Source organism: Petaurus breviceps, unplaced genomic scaffold (genome assembly GCF_028583685.1).
Source record: "Petaurus breviceps papuanus isolate PSGF00001 unplaced genomic scaffold, PetGlider_PUasm1.0 400, whole genome shotgun sequence".
Taxonomy (NCBI): domain Eukaryota; kingdom Metazoa; phylum Chordata; class Mammalia; order Diprotodontia; family Petauridae; genus Petaurus; species Petaurus breviceps.
In genome coordinates, this window is record NW_027186316.1 from 4,164,070 (window position 1) to 4,176,142 (window position 12,073).

The 12,073-nt window shown below is 44.4% G+C and overlaps 1 protein-coding gene across 1 annotated transcript in view; it reads left to right on the forward strand.

Annotated features, from left to right (window-relative positions):
- The first annotated feature begins 949 nt into the window (after positions 1-949).
- The window catches only part of COL4A5 (collagen type IV alpha 5 chain), a 211,520-nt gene continuing 200,396 nt past the window's right edge, over positions 950-12,073 (forward strand). Inside the window, exon 1 of the mRNA XM_069100381.1 lies at positions 950-1,235. Within this exon, the coding sequence (XP_068956482.1) occupies positions 1,155-1,235 (81 nt within the window). The 5' untranslated portion in view covers positions 950-1,154. The remainder of the gene's footprint in view (positions 1,236-12,073) is intronic.

Sequence of the window (12,073 nt, forward strand, 5' to 3'; positions counted from 1 at the left end):
ACTGAGGAGAGCAGAAGGATGGAGGGAATGCCCAAGAGCAGGTTTAGCAGGGATGAAATATTGGGATGGGTAGGGCAAGAGACCATGATCAGGTAAAGGAATTTCAGAGCTCATAGACACAAAAAAGACTTGTGGGTGCGGGTCAGATCAAGGATGTGAGGGACTGAAGAAGAGTGGAGAAGGTCAGGAGAGCTGAGGAGACTGAGGAATTGGAAAGCTAGGCAATTGGAGGGAATGTTAGATGTCCCTTAGAGTGAAGAAAGGAGATAGAAGAGGGAGACTGTGCCAAGCACTGAGCTCATTGAGAAGGGAGGCCCCCAGAATGTCTTGGGGATCAGTATTCTAGATGCCAGGATCAGGCTTGGTGAACAATTTAAATAGTATGGGCTTCAAATGAGAGGTTGCAAAAGTGATAGTGGGAGAGGGAGAGTTTGGGAGTGAGAATGGGGAGCAAGGAGTATTTGGATTGCCCCATCATTGCCAGTGAGTTGGGATAGGAGTGGAAGTGCACCCCGGGGTGGGAAGGGTGTTGAGAGAAGGAGGAAGTGTCCCCAGGAGGGAGATGTGACTTTTGTGGGATGGAAGTCAGGGACTTTCTCCTTTACTCCCTTCCCCACTGCCCCTCCCCCCCTGTTTTCTTCACTTCCTTCTCTTTATTCTCTTTCTACCCACTTTCCCTCCTCCCCCTCACTTTTTTCCCTCCCCCTCACTTTCCTCCCTCTCCCCTCTCCCTCCCCTCACTTTCCTCTTTCCCTTCCCTTTCCCTTTCCTCCTACTCCTTCGCTCTCCTTTCCTCTTCCCTTCCCTTTCCCCTTCCCCCCTCATTCTCTTCCCCTCCCCTTCTTTCCTTACTCTCCCCTTCCCCTCAGTCTCCCCTCCCCCTTACTCTCCCCTCTTCCCTTACCCCACGTTTCCCTTCTCCCCCTTCACTCTCTCCAATCCCCCACCCATGGCCAGACAGGTTGCTAGGTCCAGAGAAAAGAAGGCCGAGGTGGCGGAGGGATATGAGCCGGGGGATGGGACAAGAAGCAAGGGCAGGAGACTGACTGGGCAAAAGTTTGCGTGTGCGCGCGTGCGACCGGTGGCGGAGCATCAAGAGCGGCCGGCGGAACTCCCGGGGCGCTGAGAGAGGCCCGGGAAGCCGGGGCTCCGAGATGAGGGCGGCCGCCGGAGCTGCCGCCGGCTTGCTCTGCTTCCTGGGCCTGAGCCAGTGGGGCTGGCCCGCCAAGGCGGCTGTAAGTCCTTGACCCCCTTCCCCGCCCATCGGGACTTCTGGGTTTGGGGGGCGCGATCAAGGGGCCCCCTCCCCACATCGCACCGTCGGGAGGGGACAGAGGATGCGCTGATGGGGTGCTGGGGGTCTTTTAAGGGAACCTTGACAAGACGGCCGGGAGAACACAGGTGGGAACCCCCCCCCCCACAGGGGGCAGCCCCCTCCCCAGGGCCCGAAAGACCTGCGGCACCCCGAGGTGCAATCAGGGATCGGGGCAGCGCAGCGCTTTGTCCGCTCACAGCTGCACTCCAAGTTCATTTCCCAGCCAGGGCGCCGGAGTTGTGCGCATTTAGCCTTGGCGGGTTTGAGAATAAACGCGAAACCCCAAGGGCCACGGGAATGGGGCAGACGGCTTGGTGCTGGGGAAGGAGCCAGGAACTTGGAGTCAGTTTCAGCCTGTGTGACCTTGGCCAGAGCCCTTCCCCATCCTGGGTCTCAGTTTCCTCTGTTGTAAAACCCAAGGAATTGCATTAAATGACCTCTTTCAGCTCTTAGGTCTAGAATCTTCTTGTGACCGTGGGGAAATAATTTTACCTTTCTATGCCTCAGTTTCCTCATCTGTAAAATGAGGAAGTTGGACTAGGTGGCCTTTGAGGCCCCTTCCATTTCTAGATCCAGGATAGTGTGTGTGTGTCCTTGGCTGGTCACTACCCCTCCCTGTGACTCAGTTGCTTCCTCTGGAAAACAAGGGACTGAACTAAATAAATGGCCTCTGAGGTACCTTTCAGTTCTAGATCTAGCTAGATTTCTGTCATCTCAGACTGTGAAGTTTAAGATGGCATGGTTTTGTCTACAGAAAAAGCCCTTCAGAGGAGAGGGAAAATGAATATATAGGGCTCAAAGTCCAAGATACTTTATGATCTAGAACTACTTTAAAAAATAATCCTGGAGGGGCAGCCAGGTAGCACAGCTAGTAAAAGCACCGGCTCCAGTGTCGGGATGACCTGGGGATCAAATCTGGGCTCAGATACTTAGCACCACACCCAGAAATAACTGGCCGTGTAACCTTGAGCAACTTACTTAACCCCGATTGCTTTAAAAAAAAAAATAAATAAATAAATAATCCCGGGGCAGCTAGATGGCGCTACAGTGAACAGAGCACCGGCTCTGGAGTCAGGAGGACCTGAGTTCAAATGCGACCTCAGACAGTTGATACACTTACTAGCCGTGTGACCTTGGGCAAGTCACAACCCTAGTTACCCTCCAAAAAGCTAAAAATAAAAATATAATCACAATACTCTCCCCTCAACTTGTCTGAAGCTTTGTCATTGAAGGGACCCATTTTCATTTGTTCTCTGAGAACTGTTTGGCCAGCTCCTTCCTCCAGCACCCTAGGTAGAATTTTCAACCATAAAAATTTGTGACTACCATGGACCTAGGTGCCCAGGGGATGGGCTCAGCTTTAATAGAGCTGAAATCACTTTAAGTATCTTTCAAGGGTCACTGGAACTCAGAAGCATTGAGGTTACCCCACTGTAGCTGGCTGGCTTCAGGCCAGGTCTCTGGCATTCAGGGAATGCAGACTACCTTTAATATTAACCTAAACAGAATGTCAGAAAACTACTCCCCAAGGGAGGGGGCGCAATCCTGCAAAGGACTGCTAGCAAATTCCAGAGAATCTAGTATTTTTTCCTTCAAATTATGAATGACACTGTCTTCCCCCATTAGACTGTATAATTAAGGCTTGTCTACTGCTTTTAAGAATCTTTAGAATGATTGATTTGCATTTGGAAGGGAGCTCTAAGGTCCTGTAGGCCACCTCCCCCATTTTACAGAGGAGGAAACAGGCTCTGAGAGGGGAAGGGACTTGTCCAAGGTCACTTATAGGCTTCTAGATCTAGAGCAGGAAAGGACCCCAGAGGTCATCTAGTCCACTTCCCTCATTTTACAGAGGAGGAAACTGAGGCCCAGGGAGGGGAAGGGACTTGTCCAGGTTCACACATGGAGTAAGAGATAGATGTTAAATATGAACCCAGGTCCTCTGGCTCTAAAACCAATACTCTTTCTTTTGCACTCATGCTGCCTCTCATCCAAGGACCACAGGCCTTCAAGTACTGTTCCAGTTGTACTGTTGGACACAGAGATGCCAGAAGCATCTTATTGCCTGCCTTTAAATAGGTTCAGGGTCAGAGCTTTTGAAAAGTGTCAGATAGGTTTTTTTCCTTTCCAGTTTTGCCTGAAATAAGGTACCTGCTTAGATTGTATTTCCTTTGCCATACCAAAATATTAGAATAATTGTATAACAGAATAAATATTTGAGTTTAGGTGGAGTATTCACAAAGTGTTACCTCTTGTCTTAATAAGTAAGAGATAAGAGAGTAAGTATTTTTCCAGGCTTAAAAGATACAGGACAAGAATGTGCCGTTCCTATGGCTTTGACCTACTCAGCAGGACAAGCACTTTAAGTGGATTTTTCCATTTGTGGAGGATGGAATTCAAGGACCTGACCATACTCTTTTCATCTGATCCTTCTTGAGACCTATGATATGAATTACCCAGAGTCTGAGATGCAGCCTCAGGCTGTTCTGTTTTTCTTTGAGTTAACTGGTCTGTGGCAGGGGGAGAGAAGGAGGGAGATTCTGGACTGTATGCTACTTGAAGGCAGAGACTCTATTCTAATGTTTCTTTGTATCACCAACATAGCACCTAAGCTACCAGTTTGCAATGAGTAGGCACTCAACAGAGATTTGTTGAATGACTGGACAGATGGAAAACTTCCAGAAGGCTAGAGAACCCATTCTTCTTTATTTTGTAAATAGTATTTTGTTTTTTTTCCAATTATTTGTAAAGATAGTTTTCAACATTCATTTTTTTAGGAGATTTTTGAGTTCCAAATTTTTCCCTTCCCTCTCTTTCATCCCCCTCCCCAAGATGGCAAACAATCTAATATAGGTTATACATGTGCAATCGTATTAAACATGTTTCCACATTAGTCATATTGTGAAAGAAGAAACAGAACAAGAGGAAAAAAATATGATAAAAACAACAACAAAAAAGAGAAAATAGTCTGCTTCGATCTGAATTCAGACTCCACAGTTCTTTCTGTAGAGGTGGATAGCATTTTCCATCATGAGTCTTTCAAATTGTCTTAGATCATTGCATTGCTGAAAAGAGCTAAGTCAGTCATAGTTCATCATCACACAATGTTGCTGTTACTGTGCACAATGTTCTCCTGGTTCTGCTCTCTTCATTCATCATCAGTTCATGTAAGTCTTGCCAGATTTTTCCGAAATCTGCTTGCTCATTACTTCTTATAGCACAATAGTGTTCCATTACATATACCACAACTTGTTTAGTCATTCCCCAATTGATGAGCATCCCCTCAATTTCCAATTTTCACCACAAAAGAACTGCTATCAATTTTTTTTGTACACGGCGGTCCTTTTCCCTTTTTTATGATCTATTTGGGATACATGCCTAGTAGTGATATTGCTGGATCAAAGGATATGCACAGTTTTATAGCCCTTTGGGCATAGTTCTAAATTGCTCTCCAGAGTGAATGGATAAGTTCACAACTCCACCAACAATGAATTAGTGGCTAGGGCACACTTTCATCAGGAAAGAGCATGAAGGCATATGAGGAGGTGGCCTGGGATAAGGAGAACATTGGATCAGAGATTGAGAGATTGAAGGAACTTGAAATGTGATCTCATCCCATTGCCCAGAGGACAGTGATGGCTACAGGGATAAAAGGAGAAAGCTGAAATTTGGAAACTGTTGGAAAAAAGTTGTAAGAGAGAAAAAAATGGAGACAAGAAAATAATTATAGGAAAAGACAGAAAAATCCAGGCCCAGTAGGATTAGTCAATTAACAAACATTTATTAAATGCTTACTATTTACTTGGTACTGTGCTAAGCTCTAAGAATACAGAGAAAGGCAAGCAATATTTGCTCGCTTCAAGGTGCTTATGTTCTAATAGGGGAAGCTACATTTTTGTAAGGAGGCAAATACAAGATACTTGTAGAGAGGATAACTGGGCTGTGGGATGGGGAAACCAGGACAGGCATCTTGCAGAAGATGGGCTTTGAACTGAGGCTTAACCACCAGGGATTCAAAGAAGCAGAACTTAGGGAGAGAATGTTTCAGGAATGGGGGACAGGTAGTACAAAGGCATGGAGGTGGGTATAGTGTTTGTGGAGTGACAAGTAGACCAGAATGGATGGTCCACAAAGAATATAGAGGTGAGTAAATTTGTGAAAAGACTGGAAAGATAGAAGAGTTGCAAACAGGTTGCAAAGAGCCTTAAATACCAGACAAGAGTTTATATTTGATCCCAGTGGTAATAGGGAGCCATTGCAGTTGTAGAACATATAAGCAGCTAGGTAGCATAGTGATTAGAGCGCTAGACCTGGAAGGGAAGACCTGAGTTCAAATCTAGGCTCAGATACTTACTTGCTGTGTGACTTTGGACAAATTACAGAACCTCTCTTAGCCTCAGTTTCCTCAGTCTATCAAATGGGAATAATAATATCACCAGGATTGTTGTGAGGATAAAATGACATATTTTTAAAGCACTTTTGAAAACTTAAAGTGCTACATTAATGTTATTATCAACATCATTTGGATCATTTGCATTATGGAGAGAGTTTTCATACCAAGAAAGTTTCCTACCTCAATACCAATAGAATTACAGATCTCTACATGTTTTTGGTGATTCAGGTTTACAGCAACAGCTTTAGAATGTGTCCTCTTTTTGGATTCTCCATCATACACCCAACTTCCAGATTCATCAGCCTTCAGAACCATTTTCAGCTTCCTCATCTGTACAATGAGGGAACATGACAAGTGGTCCCTAAGGACTGTTCCCCCTGATAACTCTGTGATTCTATGATTTTTTTTGATTAATTATTGCATTGATCAAAGTTCTGAGATCTTTCAATGTTACTTTCCTTTACATGATTGTGGTCATTGCATCTGTTGTTTCTCTGGTTCTGCTCATTTTGTTCTGTATCAGTTTATACAAGTCTTTCCGAGTCTTCCTAAATTCTTCATTTTGTCATTTCTTATGGCACAATAATATTTCATTGCATTTATATATCAAGATTAATCCAACCATCCTACAATTAATGGGCACCCACTTTTCCTCCATTTTGTCCTACCACAAAAATTGCTGCTATAAATATTTTGGGGGGCAGCCAGGTGGTGCAGTGGATAGCATATCAGGTTGGGAGTGAGGAAGTGTCATCTTCCTAAGTACAAATCCAGCTTCAGACTTTTACTGGCTGTGTGACCCTAGGAAAGTCACATCACCCTGTTTGCTTACGTTTCCTCATCTGTAAAATGAGCTAGAGAAGGAAATGATGAACCACTCCACTATCTCTGCCAAGAAAAATATAAAATGGGGTCACAAAGAGTTAAACATGACTGAACAACAACATAAATATTTTTGTGTATGTAGGTCTTATTAGTATGACATTGACCTCTTAGGATTATACCTTAACAGTGATATCATTGGATCAAAAAGTATGTTTAGTTAATTATTTTTCTGGTATCATAACCAGATTATTTTTCTGGAATGATTGGACTATTTCACAGCTCTATCAGCAGTGCATTGGTATGCCTGCCTTCCTGAAATCCCTCCACTATTTTACCATAGTTGTCTTTCTTCTTTACCATTTTCATCGGTTTCACCAATCTTATGTGTGTGAGGTAAAACTTTAGTTGTTTTATTATGTATTTCTCTTATCAGTTATTTGGGGCATTCTCATAGTGTGGTTGATAATCTGTACTTCCTCTTTCGAAAACTGTTGATATCCTTTGACCATTTATCTATTGGAGAATGGCTCTTGTCCCTTTATATTTTTATCAGCTTCCTATATATTTTGGATATCAGACCTTTATCGGAGGTATTTGCTGTGAAGTCAGTCACATTTTTTTAAGATTCATTTAATGGGTTCAGGTCCTGCCAGTGACACATGCTGACTGGGTGACCCTGGGAAAAGCACTTAACTTATTAATGCCCCAGGCAACTTTTTTTTTTGCCTTTTGGAGTGGGGAAGGCAGGGCAATTGGGGTTGACTTGCCCAAGAATTAGTAAGTGTTAAGTGTTTGAGGCAGGATTTGAATTTAGGTCCTCCTGACTCCAGGGCTAGTGCTCTAGTCATTGTGCCAGCTAGCCGCCCCCCCCGCCCCAGCAACTTTATAAGCCTATATAGAGAAGGTGCTAACCTATTGTTACTATAGAAATTAAGTTAAACTGAGGCACAAAGTTGTAAGTATGCTCACTTTATTGGTAAGGGTAACAATTACCCATAAACGGGGTCTTTAGCTCCTCAGCAAGCAAAAAGACCCAGAATGAAGGCAGGCAGATTATTTTACAGACAAAAGAAGAAGCATCCAAAAGCTAGAAGGTAGCTTCATAGATGGAAAAACAATGATTGGCTGGAAGTTTGGAATGCAGAGCTAGCAACAACCACCCCTTCTATCTTTTGCTATAGAAAGCTTGTTGGTGGTGTCCACCTGCATAGCTAGTTAAGGTCATGTTGATAACAGACCAGACTTTCTTGAAGGACAGCCAGTGTTGCAGAGATTATAGACCAGACTCTCTGGCATCCACCTGCATCCTTCCAAAGATAACAGATTTACTTAACATGAGAATAGAACACTGATTATCAGGAAAACTGAACTCACAAACTTAATTAACTCAAGAAAGGAAAGCTGAACTTCTGAATTTAACTCCAAGACAAAGAAACGTGAGTTAGGCAGTATACAAAATGTTGGCATGATATAGAATAGAATCAATTACAAAATAGAATCAACTGGATTTTCTCAGCTTTAATACTACAGTAGGAGAGGAAGTTTCTCCACCTGGAAGTTCTCTGTAGTATACTAATGAAATTACAGGCATGTGGCAGTTGGTAGCACAGTACACAGAGCTCTGGGCCTGGAGTCAGGAGACCTGAGTTCAGATTTGACCTCAGCTATGTGGCTTTGGGCAAGTCACTTAACCCTATCTACCTCAGTTTCCTCATCTGTAAAGTGAGCTGGAGAAGGAAATGGCAAGCCAGTCTAGTATCTTTGCCAAGAAAACCCCAAATGGGGTCATGAAGAGCCAGACTCAACTGAACGATAACTTTCTTGTTTATCTTATCAAATTTTTTTGAGCCTTCTGATTTCCATTCCTAAAGGTCTTCTTTTTATTTCTTTTGAACTGTTTTCAACTGTTAACTGGTATTAGTCCATTATTTCAGGGGATACTGTAGAACTTCTCATTTTATTTTTCATTGTGAGTGTTTGGCTCATTTACCTTTACAGTGTAATATCTATTTACTGCATTGTGACATTTTCTAGATTCTTTACTCATTTTTCCTTTATGTGTTGTACTGGATTATCCTTTTGGGGACTCTCTTGGTGCCTTTGTATTTCATCCTTTCTCTTTGGTTCTCTGTAGTTTGCAGCAGACTCTGCACTGTTTGACCCCTAATATTTTCACCTGCCCAGATGCCAAGGAATAGAATCACTCAGTCTTTTCTGGTAAAAGAGTGGGGAGATTCACCTGAATTCCTGCTAGCTGGAAAGGACCACAGTTGGTTCTTATCCCCCTTGACCTCACACTACTGAGATGTCTTAAGTTCCCCACTCCCCTGTCTCTTATCCCCTAGTCCAGGGGTGGGGAACCTGCAGCCTCGAGGCCATATGTGGCCCACTAGGTCCTCAAGGGCGGCCCTTTGACTGAATCCAAACTTCACAGAATAAATCCCCTCCAGGTCCTCATGGGCAGTCCTTTGAATCCAAACTTCCCAGTACAAATCCCCTCTAGGTCCTCCAGTGCAGTCCTTTGACTGAATCCAAACTTCACAGAACAAATCCCCTTAATAAAAGGATTTGTTCTATAAAACCAGGACTCAGTGAAAAGGCCCCACCTGTAGATCTAGAAGGCCACAGTTTCCCCACCCCTGCCTAGGACCCTTAACCCTTTTAATTGGCCAGAGCTGGCCAAGTGCACTGTTCTCTCTCTACTAAGGCATGTGTGTATGTTTGTGGTGGTGGGGAGGATTCAGAGTGAGTCATTGCCACGAAGGGAGAGGATAGAGGTCATCAGAAACGGGAGCCTGGGAGGTTGTTGGTGCCAGGGACGGATGGGTGGCTTCTAGCTAGTGGGAGCTTCAGACTGTTAACTCTTCTGTTATTTTTTCAGAAGTGCTTTTCATCGTGCCCAGGTGTTGCCATCTGTTTTTCTTGCTGTAATTTGAATCTTGAGAAATTGCCATCTCATCGCTGAAAATGGCTGCTGTCCTTTTCCCAGGAACATGACTGACTTTCCTGTCTTTAAAATGGAGGATTGGATTAGGTGATTTCTTGGCCCCTTCTCACTCTAATTACTGTGACTAGAAAAGAGAAAAGGTGGATCAGCTAACACATGCTTTCACGCATTGGGCAGTGGGGATCTGTCAGCATCATTCCTTTGATTCCTGATTCCTTTGGTGGAGATGCACCATGAGGAGTAAGCATAGAAAGGAGATGTTTGGGCAGACCTAGGATGAATATTAGTTTTATGGGAGCAACTGAAAGACAAGGGAGAGAGCCAGAAGTTCATGGGTTGAGGAGATGCTTTGTTGAAATGACCATGAAGAAGGGGTGAGGAGTGAGGCTAGGACACTTGTGATGGACCAGAGAACAAAGCGGAATCCAGGGAAGGGGGCTGAGAGTTAAGGCAGACAGCAGCTACTGGAGGAAGGCAGGGGAGGAGAGGTAGAAGGCTCACCTATTATAATCTGAGAGGGAATTCAGAGTTTAGAAACTTGAGACTACAGGGCACCTTTGCCATGGAGCCTTCCATGATTTCTGCTTGCTCCCGAGTTGGTAATACTTTTCACTTCTCATATATCACATAGGACTATGATTCCACTTCTTTTTTTATTCAACAGCAATTCCAATAAGCAGATATAGAGTAGCTATTATATCCACCAGGCACTGTGCTAGGCACTGGGAATGCAGGGACAGAAATGAAATCTAGTCCTGGCCCTTAAGGAGGGGAATACAATATGTATATAAATAAACATATAGAATGTATCCAGAATAAAGACAAAGTTCAATTATGGTAGGGGAACACTAACATCTTGAAGGAGGGATGGAAATACAGAAAAACCTCATGTAGGAGGTAATACTTCAGCTGTGCTTTGAAGGAAGGCAGGGGGCAGGGATTCCAGGCATGAGAGACTGTCAGTTCAAGGGAACAGTGGTGGGAGATGGTCAATTGTGTATGGGAAATAGCTAGCAGACCAGTTGGGATGGATTGTAGATTGTGTGTGTATGTATGCGTATGTGCATGTGTGTATGTATGTGTGTGCATGTGTATGCATGCGTGTGTGCATGTGTATGTGTGTGTGCATGTGTGTGGTGAGTAGCATAGTCAAACCTATATTTTGTAAATATCAGTTTGACGGTTGTATGGAGAGTGGATTGGAGGGAGGAGAAGCTGAATGCAGGGAGCCAAATTTACTACAGTAGCCTAGGAGAGAGCTGCACCCCTGAGTAGAGAGAAGAGGGCAGACATGAAAGGTATCGAGGTGGTAGAGTCTACAAGACTTGGCAGCTGGATGGATGTGGGGGTTGAGGCTTAGGGAAGGAGTTGGAGATTACTTCTTTGGTTACCATCTTGGGAGGATGGGGCACTCTGGACAGAAATAGTGAAGTTTAGAAGAAGACAGAGTTGGGGAAAAGATCTCCTTTCATTGTGTTGAGTTTGATGTGCTTCTGGAATATCCGGGTGGGGACGTCCACCGGCTGGTGCGTGATGAAGAGTTACAACTCAAGAGAGAGACTAGGGTTGGCGATATAGGTCGGGAGTCATTTGTGGAGAGATGATAATTGAACCCAGGAGCTCTGGCAGTCACTGAGTGCAGAGAGAGGAGAGACAAGGACCTAGGCTGGGACAGAACTCAGGGGTACAGCCATGCAAAGAACTGACACACCGATGAAAGCCCAGCAAAGGCGCTCTTGGGCATTCATTATGCATTGTGATTATCTGTGGATTCTAGTATCTCTCTCCCTAATCCCCCACACTTCTCTGAGGTTCCAGAGGGCTGGAGGCTCATTTTACCTCTCACTTCCCGTGATATAAGCAGTGTTTACTATCTGGAGGAGTGAAGTGTGGATTGAGCTTGCCCCATCCCCCTCTTTGGCCATCAGTCAGGGTTAAGTGACTTGCCCAAGGTCACACAGCTAGTGTCAAGCGTCTGAGGCCAGATTTGAACTCAGGTCTGCCTGACTCCGGGGTCAATGACCATTTCTATGCAGCTGATTCTCAGGCCTTTATAATTTTAGTCTTTCTCCTGATCTCCACTGTCACATCACAGTCCTTTTGGGTGTCATGAGTTAGAGATCCCATGGGTGTAATGAACCAGCCTGACTCACGTAACTGCCCTGTTAATTTTGGTTCAATATTGGAACCAGTTGAAACTCTTTAGGTCAGTCACCAGTTAACAAAAGGTTTCCTGAGCATAGAAATGATGTTCAGTGGGGACACTTCTGCTGGACAGCCTGTAGTTTTTTTCTGATACTCATCTAAAAGAAGGGAACTTGCAGGTGCCTCAGTAAATGGGGCCATCATAATCCCCAAGTGGAGAATGCGGATTCTCTGAAACCCAGAGTCCAATAAAGCTCTGGGTTTCCTTTTTAGATTATGGGGAAGTGTCAGTAGCTTTTTCTTGACTGTGCCCAGAATCTTCAGGATTTGACTTAGTGCAGCTCTGTGTAGTCCACTGTAGTTGCCAGGTGCCGTCTGCCTTCTTCATGGGCCACTCAGGATGATTGTAAGAGGAGCAGATATAGCAAAGTATTCTGGCTTCCTTCATCTC